General features: G+C 51.1%; 2 protein-coding genes across 2 annotated transcripts; both read left to right on the top strand.

Moving 5' to 3' along the window:
* Window positions 1–1,479: 1,479 nt before the first annotated feature.
* Window positions 1,480–3,429, top strand: FPOAC1_014043 (uncharacterized protein; the record flags this gene model as incomplete). The annotated part of the gene is made up of 1 exon (XM_044858367.1): window positions 1,480–3,429. One exon carries the CDS (start codon window positions 1,480–1,482, stop codon window positions 3,427–3,429), a length of 1,950 nt encoding a protein of 649 aa, XP_044700653.1.
* A 769-nt stretch (window positions 3,430–4,198) lies between these two features.
* FPOAC1_014042 (uncharacterized protein) lies at window positions 4,199–11,235 on the top strand (the record flags this gene model as incomplete). The annotated part of the gene is made up of 6 exons (XM_044858366.1): window positions 4,199–7,403; window positions 7,450–7,619; window positions 7,667–8,113; window positions 8,164–8,841; window positions 9,473–10,611; window positions 10,797–11,235. The coding sequence occupies 6 exons, from the start codon at window positions 4,199–4,201 to the stop codon at window positions 11,233–11,235; spliced, it is 6,078 nt and encodes a 2,025-aa protein (XP_044700652.1).
* Window positions 11,236–13,043: the final 1,808 nt, after the last annotated feature.

Here is a 13,043-nt window from a genome sequence, read left to right as displayed (position 1 = left end):
GGATTCTGGTGGGAGACATAGGGCAAGATTTGCCGCCCCAGGCCGGCATAACTGTCAGTCCGCTTCTCCATCTTACTGCAATACTTGGCTGCATAATTAATCACAGCTTGGAGGCTGGTACAGGGGGGAGATATCAATGTTGGCTAACCAGCCAAGACTCAGGCACCGGTTATAGTGGTTCATAAGGCTGTCATTCCTGGCCGCCTCGAAGGAGAAGTAGGATTGTCCTTGTCGTCGAACAACCTCAGCCGTATCTCTTGTGTCTCGCGGGAAGAAGAAGCGGCAAGAAATCTCTTCTGAACCCTTCTTCTTTCGTAGGCAGTATGCCTCACTGCAATGGTGGCGTTGGCAGCGGTTCAGAACCTGTGAGAGCCATTGAAACGTCAGGGGATGCTGTAAGGGATTTACAGCCAACGGGTTACCTTCTCCCTGCTGTAGCACTCGAGCTGGCTCAGGATTGAAAGCTGTGACGTGGAATCTCCAGATACGGGCGAACTCCTTACGTGCATCCTCGTTTTCCAGGTCGACACCGGGCGCACCGTCCATCCAGAATAGGCCATGGCAGTGGCTACTCCCACGACCCTGCCATTCGTACCTGTTCCAATAATCAGTGACGTTGAATTTCTGCTTGAGAACGATATCTCTGAATAAGCCAAACCGCCTGTAGAAGTGCCAGGCTGCAATATGTGGGTTGTCCCTGAGAAGTTTGCTAGACATGCCCATTCGCTGTTGCTCGGGCAGCTCCTGCCAGTCTTGAAACTGGGGCAAATGTTGATATAGGCTTCTCCAGTGTAGGTCTGCTGGACTGAATGTAATAAAAGCACCAGGACAGTCGAGGTTGTAGGCGTAAGACTCAAGTTCTCGACGCTTTCGGTACCAATAGGGGCGTGTCCCGCGAAGTTGTGCTGCCTGGCGGTTGATGGAATTGAGCAACTGCTGAGCTTCTGCAGATTCGGGGTTCTGGAAAGCTTCGAGTAGATCATCTCGCGTTGTTAGGCCCTGCCTTTGTTGGTATTGCTTGACGAAATAGCTGCTTTTCGCCCGTGCCTGTGCTCGCATCAGCGTGTTGAAAACCACAAACCGGAAAGTGGGATGACGGGCAAATCTGCCATCGTGCCATCGAAGGGCATGCTGTATGTAGTCCGCATACTTGATAGGCCGTAACCTTGGCTCAACGAAATCGGCTTGACCGCGAGGAAATAGTGTTGGAAAGGCTAGGGACAGGAGTGCCTGTGACTGGTTGAACTCATTGATCGGCGTCCTCTGAATGTCTGGCATATCAAGCTGACGTTGTTGCGTCGGTGGCCGTACAGGAAGCGGCTCATCGCGCTCTTCGCCGAGAACGTGCAAATGTAATGTTTCCATCTCTGTGGAGGAAGCTGGAATATCGTATGGGATCTGCAGCCGACACACGGAACACGGATTGCAAGGCAGCACTATGCCGTACATATCGGATTCCCGGGTAAGCTGCAGCCGGAGATGATTGTGACGTTCAAGGAGATCAGCAAGCTGTGGCATCAGTTCTTAGAGAGTGCAGAAGAAGGAAAGGGGAAGAAGGCACCGAAACGCAAGCAGGGCAGTCAGAGTCAGAAGACTGATAGCAAGCAGCAGCAGCAGCAGCAGCAGCAGCAATCAACTAACAGTCTGGCCCAAATGACTATAAGGAGCAGCAAGCGAAGCAAGAAGACTACTCAAGAGCAAGAGGAGGCACTGGCTCAGAAGAGGAAGATAAGTGAGAAGAAAAAGAAGAAACTAGAGGACGAGATGACGGATGGGCTGCGAAAGCTACTTGGACCGAAGGCGACTTGGCGATCCGATAAGCAAGCCGAGAGCATGCGATCGATCATGGCACTCAAAGCAGATCAGACGGCAATCAGTGTACTACCGACAGGGGCCGGCAAGAGCATACTATTCATGCTGCCGGCCGTAATGGAGAATACAGGGACAAGCATTGTGGTCGTGCCGTTTGTTGCACTAATGGACGACTTGGTTACAAGAGCAACAGATATGGGGGTGGACTGCATCCGATACAGATCATCGATGAGTTCGGGACGAGAGGGCATGCCGAGGGCAGCACGGTTAATCGTCGTCAGCGCCGATGTTGTGTCAAGTGCCGAGTTTTGCGGGTACGTTGATGGGCTGTCATGCACAGGGCTGCTGCAGCGGATATTCGTAGACGAATGTCACACTGTGATCATGGATATCGGCTACCGTGCTAAGCTTGGCGAGCTCGTAGGGTTACGCCGGTTTGGCTGCCCATTGGTGCTGCTCACAGCAACGCTGCCCGTTGTGCTAGAGGACTGGTTCCGCGGCGAGATGCTGGCAAAGTCGGCAATCATAGTGCGGGATCGGACGGTCAAGCTGAACTGCCGGTACGAGGTTCAGCAGGTCGAGCCCGGGCGTGGAGCTGTTGAGAATCGCACGGTTGAGGTGATCGAGCAGCTGGATCAAGAGATGACGGGCTGTCAGAAGGGGGTCATATACTGCCGATCGAAGAGTCAATGCGAGGCGATCGCTGACGAGATCGGGTGCGGGTTTCATCACAGCGGCATAAGCGAACAGGACCGTCACGAGGCGCGGACGACATGGGCAGAGGGCCGTAACGCAAGCCGATGGATCGCTGCAACAACCGGGTTAGGGACAGGCATCGACATCGAGGGGATCGTGGCCGTGGTTCACATGGAGAAGCCGTACGGGCTCGTCGACTTTGTGCAGCAGATTGGCCGAGGAGGGCGTCGGGCAGGCGAGGTGGTGCGGTCCGTCATTATACACGATGGACGGCCGCAACGAGAGGATCAGCATCGGAGCTTTGTGGATGATGTCAATCAAGCACAGATGGAGGCATTCGTGTTGACGCCGGGATGTCGAAGGGCCGTGATATCGGCGTTTATGGACGGGGCAGCCGGCGAAACGTGTGAGGATGTAGATGGGGCTACGCTTTGTGATCGGTGTGAGCTGCTTCGACGGGATGATGACAGTAGTAAGGGTGCAGGTAGGGCCGAGGAGGAGGTGATTGAAGGGGAAAGTGATGGAGAGAGTGAGGAAGAGAGTGAGGGAGGCAGTGAGGGGGGGAGTATAAATGGAGAAGAGAGTAAAGAAGAGAGTGAAGGAGAGAGCGACAAGATAAGGAAGGGTGGGAGGATTTGGAAGGCATTCAGTAAGGAAGAGGGTACACGGGTTAGAACGCTTTTCCGATGGTTAGATGATGTCGCAGAGGAGTGTCCGGTGTGTCACGTCCGACGTCATCAGAAGGGACTGGAGCTAGGGGAGGTCCCAGATGAGCCGCGGCATAAGAAGGCCGGGCAGTGGTGTGAGACGGTGTCAGAGGAAGGGTACGATACGGCACGCAGGGCAAGCAGGTTCAAAGAGCTATCATGCTGCTTTATATGCAAGCTGCCACTAGACTGGTGTGAGGAAACGCGGGAATGAAGAGGGCAAGTGTGCGTATAAGGATAAGCTACTGCCGGTGGTGTTGATGGGCTTGAGGAGCTGGCGAGTCAGAAACATAGTTAAGGCTGAGTTTGGGGTTGATATGGAGGATAAGAAGGGATTTTATTGCTGGCTAGGGGTAGAAAGGCGGTTTCACGGGATGAAGGGGACAAATGCACATGCATTATGGGAAGCTATTATTTGGGAGACATATAAGGATTGGGTTTAGGGTAGGGTTTAATATAAATCAGGTTAGGGTTAAAAGGGTTACTATCCCAGCTGCATGGCGGATACAGCTCTGAATCCAATGGCTTTCCCATATTAAAAAAAAAAGACGCTAATGAAATGACGACCTGAATCCATTGCACCCCAACGGATTCAGGTCACCCATAAGTTTTTATCAGTAAAATGCATTTCAAGTAGATGCATCGATTTATTACTTTGAGGGAAGCTTATATATGGCTTGCCAGCCTTCGAAAATCATTTTTGCGGCATTGCGACTGGTTTGAAGTTTGAGTCAATTGATCAATTGAAGTTAACAGACCGGGATCCAGCAGGCCACATTAGTCATCAGACACAGCCAAGGTTCAGCAGTAGCCATTAGTCATCCATGAGGTCAAGGCAAGGGTAAAGAGGCAGACAACAATTAAGGTTTTGTATCATAGCAACAGCAGAGGTAAGTTTAACAGGGGTCCAAGGAGGATAAGTAAATAGTTAGAAAAACAACCAGCCATCCATATCAGATAAAAACCAAAGACATCCAGCCACAATGTTACCATTTATTAAATTAACCGAGTACCCATTTGTGATTTGTACAGTATGCCGTTATGCATATGTCACCAAGGAGGTTGAATCGCATTTAAAGAAGCACCATAAGAGCATCAAAGCAGCAGTCAGAAGAGAGATTACCCAGCAAGTCAGGGATTTGCCCGGCATGATTGATGACAGAAGAGGGTTGTTAACGTGGCCAACGCCACCGCCGACGACCGACCCGATCCCATATATCCACCCGCCGGTCCCCGATAACTTAGGTTGTGGCGAGGAAGGGTGTTGGACCGTGGTTGACACCCCGCGAGGCATGCAGGAGCATTACCGTAAGGAACACGGTTGGAGTAACCCGCGCGGGAGAGGCGGAAGTCAGCAAACGCGGAGGATACAGGCCCAGCTGGTCCCATGGCGCACCGGCGTCCAAAGCCAGCGGTTTTTCAGCAACGGGCCGGCCAGTAGTTGGTTCGAGGTCGGGTTTGGGGCGCCGGCCACCCAGACGGCCGATGAGGCCGCCATGATGGAGCGGGCGGTGCGTGCCATGGAGCAGAAGCAAGAGCAGTTCGAGCGAGAGGATAGAGAGTGCATCAAAGCCGCCGACGCAAAGACAGATGCGAACGCGTGGTTAGAGCGTGTAGGATGGGCCGACCATTTGCAGGGTTTAGATCCGGAAGCCATGAGACAGTTGACAGACCCGGTCGGCGAAGAAGAGCATGTTTTACAGTTGATCCAGGACAGTATCATGCGGGTCATGTTGCAGGCACGGATTACAGCCACGCCCAGCACGGTCGGCAGCCAGGCATTATTCGAAGTACAACGGAAGGAGGTAGACAAGAAGCCGCGGCGGCCATTCGACAACCGAGTCGAAGAAGACACGTGGGCACGGTACACAGCAGTTTGGGTCAAGTTGATATGTTATGTATACCGTGCCGAGACCATGGAGGACAACGAGAGGCCCGGGTTCCGATTAACGAAACGACAGGGGGATACGATGGACGAGTTGACGGAGTTAATAGAGGAGTATGTTGAAGACCCCGAAGCCAATCCATTAGATGAGGAGCGCGTGGACGAGTTGACGCTGCAGGTCGTTATGGCATTGTTGGATCACAGGTTAACGGCAGGTGAATACCGCAGTGGTATTATCAGTGGGTTGGCCGTGCTGGGCATCCGCAAAGACGGTGGATGGATGGATGTGATGGATTACACGCCCATGTATTCAGCCGTGATCAAAGTAGCGCGGGCCATGGTCGTGTATCAGTCGTATCGGGAGAGGAAGGAAGAGGTGGCCCGATTACAGCAGGAGAAGGGTTTAGGTGAGGAAGAGGCCGAGGAGGAGGCGACCAGCATGTTCCGGATCGTGCGTGAGAAGGTGCAGAGGTTCATGACGGTGACATCGAAGGAGACATACGCCGAGCCGACGCCGATGGATTGGATATACGAGGCACGCACGTACGGCATGTATATTCGGTTCAACACGCCAGCAGGCGGAACCGTGGATTGGGATGGCGACCATATCACGTATAGAAAGACACGGTTCCGGATGGCCGCGTTGACCGAGATGTTGCATGCATTGACGAGGGAGGCGAGGGAGCATTTAGCGACGTTGACGATGGTGGAAGACGTGGACCAGTTACCGCGAATCCCGTGGAAGGAGGTGGAGGACGATCACAGTGAGGACCGGATGGGGTATTCATTTTTGACCGATGAACGGAACCGCGAGTGGGTAAAGAGAGGTAAGAATTGGGTGATGAACCAGATCACCGATACACAACCGGACGGGCAGGGCCAGGCACGACGCAAGGTGTGGATCGACAACGGCAGAAGGGACGGAAAGCCATTCCAGGCCCGGGCGGTACAGTCATATGGCCAGACATTCAACGGGTTCATGGAACGAATGTTCATGTTGATGTACATGATGAGCCAGCCAGCACGGATACCCGAGATGTCGGGCATCCGGCACCAGAACACCATGAATGGAGGGGTCAGGAACATATTGGCGCACAACGGCATGATGTGCGTGGTCACGTTATATCACAAGGGATTCCGGTTGACGGGTCAGGCCAAGGTGATTCACCGGTATTTACCGCATGCCGTGGGAGAGTTATTGGTGTGGTATTTATGGTTGGTTTTGCCATTTTGGCAGCAGGTTCAGGGTATCGTCAAAGATGCCGGTATCCGCAGCCCGTTCATGTGGCCGGATGAAGTGGTACGCAAGGCAGAAGGCAGTATCGTAGAGGAGAGGGAGGCAAGACGAGCGGCATTGGAGAGGCACAGTCAGAATGGCGGCGGCATGCATGAAGAAGACGATGATAACAGCGGAGGTAGTACAGAGAACCCGCATGACCCCGATAACCCCGCGAACGCCGATGATATTGGGTTCCAGAGCTGGGTGCAGGAGCGGAAGTGGACATCAGACCGGGTCCGTCGAATCATCCAACGGCACAGCAGGCGATTATTAGGCGTGACGTTAGGTATCAGTTCATGGAGGCAGATTGCGATCGCCATAGCCCGTCGGTATTTGAACGGTGCATTTAAAGAGTCGACATTGGATGGGGAGGATGAAGATGACGATTTGGATGACAACCCGGTGGATTTGCAAGCCGGGCACGCAACGCACGTGGCGGGCATGGTATACGCACGCGAGTTGCAGCAGGGATTGTTCAGCACGGCATCGATGCGGGACAAGTTCCGAGCCGTCAGCAGGCAGTGGCACCGTTTGTTCGAGTTCCAGGACAGCGAGGAGAGTGGGGCGTCGGCCGCAACCCGGCGAAAACGAGCCCCGTATGACACGGAGCGTGAGTATAATCGGATGCAGCGGTTCAGACGATTGCAGCAGGTCGATATTGCCGGTCAGTTACGGCAGATGATGGGGCCGTCGGCGGCGTTCCGTGGTCAGCAGGAGACGGTGATCCGGGCGATCATACGGGGCGAGAGTCCGATTATCCAGATCGCAGGCACAGGTGAGGGCAAGAGTATGTCGTTTTTATTACCAGCATATTGTGCCAACGACAACGGCGGGACGACAATCGTGATCGTGCCGTTGATTTCATTACGGGATGATTTACACGGTCGTTGTGATAAGAGCAAAATCGGGACATATAGTTGGAAGAGCCGCGAGGGACACCAGATTGCCCCAATTATATTCGTGACGCCCGAGTCAGCGGTGACGAAGGAGTTTGGCGATTTCGTAAACCGATTACAAGCACGGTGTGCATTAGACCGAGTTGTAGTGGATGAGTGCCACACGAGTTGTAGTGGATGAGTGCCACACAATGTTGGACAGCACCGCCCGATTTCGACCGCAGATGATGGAGTTGGGTCAGGTTTTGAACGAATGGGGTGTGCAAAAGGTTTTTTTAACGGCCACATTACCGCCCGGCGAGGTAGAGAGGTTTTGCGAGGTCGTCAAGTTGCCGGCAAGCCGTGTGAAGATATTCCGATCGCCAACATCGCGGCCGAATATTCGGTATAGGGTAGTCGAAGCGCAGGCGACACCGCCACAGCCGAAACGACGTCAACAGCAGGGGGGAGGGGGTATAAAAATCAGGAAGTCGGGCCGGAAGAGGATGCAGAAGACAGGCAGGTTGTCAAGACGGTACGAGATTGGTTATATCAACACAGTAACGGCCGAGTTATCGTATATGCAAGCGCGATCGAACGGGTTGAGCGGTTGGGGGAAAGGTTGGAGTGCGATGTATATCATTCAAAAGTAGATACAGCAGTCGGTAAGGAGCAACGATTACGAATGTGGATCGAAGGTGGGCATTTAATTGTGGCGACAAATGCGTTGGGGTTAGGCATAGACGTGCCAGACGTTCGGTTGGTCATACACGCCGGCATGCCGAGTCGATTACGGGATTACGTGCAAGAGAGCGGACGGGCGGGAAGAGACGGTGAGCCGAGTGAAGCAATTGTCGTGGTATGCCGGCCAAAGGGAAGAGAACGAGAGGATAAGGCCGACAAAAGAAGGTCGAGCGAGCACGGGCGACGATAAGCAGCAGTTGGCCGCCGAAAGAGGCGGCGGTAGAGAGGCTTATCAGCGGAAAGTGGTGTCGCCGTGTGGTATTGGATCAGATGATGGATGGTCGATTGGATCGCGCGGGTTGCGACGACAAGGTGGAAGAGATATGCGATATATGCCGGCGACAGAGAGATCAGTTGATGTTTGAAGCGGATATATCGTGGGTTGAGAACGAGGACACAGGTAGTGGGAAAGGCATGGAAATGGCAGATCAATATGGAGGACAGGTAACAGAAGGAGAGATCCAGGCACGATTTGAGCAGGCCGGGCGGAGCATACGATACGAGCAATTCAAGGCGAGGCAAGACGAGATACGCATCCATCAGGAGGTGGAGACATTCGAGCAAGAGTTGGGACATATGGTCGGCCGGTGCATAGGTTGTTTCATGGCAACAGGCGTTATAGAGGAAGATCAATTACACAGGAGAGATGAGTGCCCGTTATGGGACAAGAGATGGTGGGATGACATGGCGCGAGCGGAAGAGAAGTGGCAGAAAAGCATGTTTACAAAAGGGGTCATGGCGGATCATTCCGGTTGTTTTTGGTGTGGCATGCCGCAAGCGATTTGCACACATTGGGAGCCGTTGGACAACGATCAAGGAAGATTCAAGTTAAAGAAGGATGGGGTATGTCAATATGCAGGCGTATTGGTATGTGTATGGGCAGCCGTCGGTCGGATGCATCCCGACATAGCAGATGCAGTGGTCGGGGAGTTAGATGCAGCACGAGATTATGAGTGGCAAGAGTCAGAGGATAAGGTAGTATATGAGAAGGGATTAATGAAATGGTTAGGGGAGAAAGTTCAATGGGGGCATTTAGAGACAAATAGGTTATGTCAGGGATTTCATAGAATTATACAGGCAGTGCAGAAAAAAGCAAATAGGAATAGAGTATAGGGAAAGAAAGGGAGATTAGATTAGGATTACATAATATACAGCATGTTATTTACATAGTTTGGGAAGTTGGTTATGTAAGGAGGACAAGCAGGAGGGAGGATACAGGCAAGCGGGTTATATTAAGTAGTGATGAGGATAAAGGAGAGATAGGCAGGGAGAATAGTTAGGGGTAAATGTTTAGAGGGGGTGATGGTTAGGGGGGAGGGATGTATGTGATGGTCAGGGGGAGGGATATATGTAATGGTTAGGGGGGAGGGATGTATGTGATGGTCAGGGGGAGGGATATATGTAATGGTTAGGGGGAGGGATGTATGTGATGGTCAGGGGGAGGGATGAGTTTCAAAAAGTCAGCATGAGATAGCATGCGTTTTTTGGGTTTAGGGCCGAAGACCGCGTAGAGCGCAGTGGCGGGATGGGATTGAAGCGAGGTCAGATAGAGTTTGAAATAGAGCGAGAAGAGATACGGAGGCGGCGGTTCGAGCGATTGCATAGGGCCGATATGAGAGGGCAGTTAAAGCAGATGATGGGCGAGTCAGCCGAGTTTCGAGGGTTGCAGGAGGCCGTAATCCGAACCGTGGTGCGCGGGGATGGGCCGATTGTGCAGATAACGCCGACCGGAGGTGGCAAGAGTTTGACATTCATGTTGCCGGCGTTTTGCACGCCGGACGGCATGACAATTGTGGTGACGCCGTTAGTGGCATTAGAGAACGACATGGAGGAGCGGTGCAGAAAGATGGGGATTGACGGATATGTGTGGAAGAGCCGGGGAGTGCAACGGGGTGCATCATTGGTGTTCGTGACGCCGGAATCGGCCGTGACGAAAGGGTTCCGATCATTCGTGGAGAGAATGCATGGGCAGGAAAAGTTAGACCGGGTCATGGTGGATGAGTGTCACACGGCATTGGAGTGGACGAAAACATTCCGGCCGCGGATTGGGCAGTTGGGGTCAGCATTACAGGAGTTCGGGTTACAGGTCATTTGTTTAACGGCGACATTGAAGAGGACAGAAGAGCGGTTGTTATATGCACAGTTAGGGTTTGAAGCCGAACGCGTGCGTTTATTCCGAGAACGAACGACACGGCGGAATATTGAGTACCGGGTGGAGATCATTGAGGATAGGGAGGGGGAAGGAGTAGGCCGCCGCAGTGGTGGTCAGCGATCGGCGCAGGAAGGGGCAAGACGATGGAAGCAGAATGGATCAGCAGCAAAGAACAACAAAGGTGAAGAGGAGGATGAGGTTATAGAGCGTGTTTGTGAAGTTGTAAAGACGTGGACAGAAGTAAATCACAATGAGGGAAAAGTGGTTATATATGGAGGCACAATCGAGAGGGTGAAGAAGATCGCAGCATCATTAGATTGTGTTGGGTATTGGAACAAGGCGGGAAGTGCGGAGGATAAAGCAAGATGGATGGAGGAGTGGAGAACAAGTGTTGGGGGAAAGTCCGGTTGGATCGTCGCGACAAACGCATTGGGATTAGGGGTTGATGTGCCGGACGTCAGGTTAGTAGTTCATGCGGGAATGCCGCGCAGATTACGAGATTTTGTCCAGGAAAGCGGTCGAGGGGGCGGGATGGAAAGAGGAGCGAGTCCGTTGTCGTAGTGCAGAGTTCATGGATGAAAGAACAGCAGGAGATTTGGACAAAGAGGAGAGAGGAGAGAGATCGAGGCGGGGACAATGGTGTCAGTGAGGAGGGTGCGGTCAGCAAGCAGGCGTATGAGTGGGAGGAAGACGTTGTGGAGTTTGTAGAAGGCAAGGAGTGCCGGCGTGAGGTTTTAGACCGCGAGATGGATGGGTTTATGGGACGGGTAGGGTGTGAAGTAGGTGAAGAAGAGCGTTGCGATGTGTGTAGGGAGCGTGCATTGCGGATGGAAGCACAAGTATCAAGGAGAGGTACATCATGGGTCAGCATACAGAGTGAAGAGGAAGAGGAGTTGGCGAGGGCAGCAGCAGCAGTTGAGGCAGATTATGAGAGGAGCAAAAGGTCAATTCAGTGGGCAGAGATGGAGCAGGTAGCACGGGTAATGAAGGAAGCAGAGGACGCGGCAGATTTCGAGGCGGAGTTAGACGATTGGAGCGGGCGTTGCATTGTATGCAAAGTGGGAGGGAGCGAGGACGAGGTTTAGCATGCATTAGATGCATGTCCGATGAAAGGGTCGGAAGCATGGGAATTATTTGTGGAAGGTGTTGAGGAAGTTGAAAAGCAGATGTTTAAAGGGAAAAGGTTTGAGGATTTTTCAGGTTGTTTTGGTTGTGGTTTGCCGCAGAGGATATGTCGGGTATGGGAGGTAGCAGATGATGATGGACGACGGTTTAAGAAGATATATGGGAGAGAATGTCAGTATATAGGGTTATTGGTTCGGATATATGTCGGGTTGAGGATTCAAATGGGTGAGGAGTGGGCGGATGAGATATTAGGCATGATGAAAGCGGACGGGGTTGATATTGGTGATGGGTTCACGACGGATAGTATATATAAGTGGTTAGGGGGTTTGGTTGAGTGGGGAGGGATGCAGACGAATCGGATGTGTCGGGTTGTATATATGTTAAGTTGTAAGAGAAGAAGTTAATACAAGTATAGAGTATTTAATATATAAGAATAAGTAGACAAGACAATTAGAGGGGTAACAGAAGTAGAAGAATAGTAAGTAATAAAGGAGAAATAATATAAAATATATATAAAGTAAAGGAAAAATAATATATAAGAGTAAAGAGTAGTAAAACAGTGGGGATGTAGGGTAGTGAAAAGAGGTTAAAATAAAGAGTGGGGTACAAGGTATTAAAATAATTATAGAGTAAAGAGTAGAGATATAGGGTAGGCAGGTGAACCCGTGTTTTTAGCTCCCGGCAGGGGTGCGGTAGCACGAACGCGGAGCTAACGTCAAATTGCAGCGGTGTTGCCCCGCTACATGGCTTCTTTTTACATACAAAATCGGCGCCCCACATTTGAAGGCCGGGGGGCAACATGATTGGGTTCCCAGCAGTTAAAATCGAGGAGGGTAGTGCCAGTAGATAGATATCGCCATTCATAGGAGTTTGCAAGTTCGTTTTTTCAATTTGAAGAAGAATTGCAGGAATGTAGTCGATTATAAGTTTTGCAGTTATTTGTTCGATGTAGTTGATCATCGCAATATAATTGGTCAGAATATGTGGCCCGTGCGGCGATATACATTCAGAAGATCCAAGATGGCCCCATTGCCAGTCAACAAAAGCAGGATTATATGCAGATTTAATCAGTCAGGGTTAAGTATGAATTTGGTACGTCAAGTTAGGGTTAAAGTCAGTTCAATACGATAACAGCATATTGATCCGGCCATATTTACATTTACAATCCAGCCCGATTTATATAGTGTTATCAAGAGTAAGATAGTGGCAAGCCCATATTTAAAATATAAGTAATAGATTAGCCACAAGATATAGCATATAGAAGAGAATAGGCATTGTACCCATCCGTTCAATGTAAAGTGAAAGGTAATAAAGAAAGAAGTAGGGCCAAGAGGGAGACCGTATTTGACATCCAGCGATATAGACATAAAGGACAGATGCAGAGAGAGGTAAAGAGATACAGCATTATGGCCATAGGTGGCAGCCATAATAGCAGTAACAGCAGGCATGCCATAGATAAGGGTCAGCAGAGTACAGTTTACGACAGAAAAGTAAAGTACCCAATGTGAAGTGTAGAGGATAGACAATGGGTTTAGTTGTTTATTGTCAAGTAGAGAGATGGAAAAGGAGAAGATAAGAAGAAGGGAAAAGAAGAAAGATTTCAAGTTTAAATAGATAAAGATATTACAGTAAACGATATTCGACCAAAAGATATTTGACCAAAGGATGTTCAAGCAAAGGATATTGCACCAAAAGATGTTGAACCAAAAGATATATGAGAGAAGAATACAGTAAGCCGGATGATCGTATATAACAATTAAGGTTTGCA

Source organism: Fusarium poae (assembly GCF_019609905.1).
Source record: "Fusarium poae strain DAOMC 252244 chromosome Unknown contig_6, whole genome shotgun sequence".
In the NCBI taxonomy this organism is placed as follows: Eukaryota; Fungi; Ascomycota; class Sordariomycetes; order Hypocreales; family Nectriaceae; genus Fusarium; species Fusarium poae.
The sequence above is the reverse complement of the archived record's forward strand: the minus strand, read 5'-3'. Positions and strand labels throughout refer to the sequence as shown.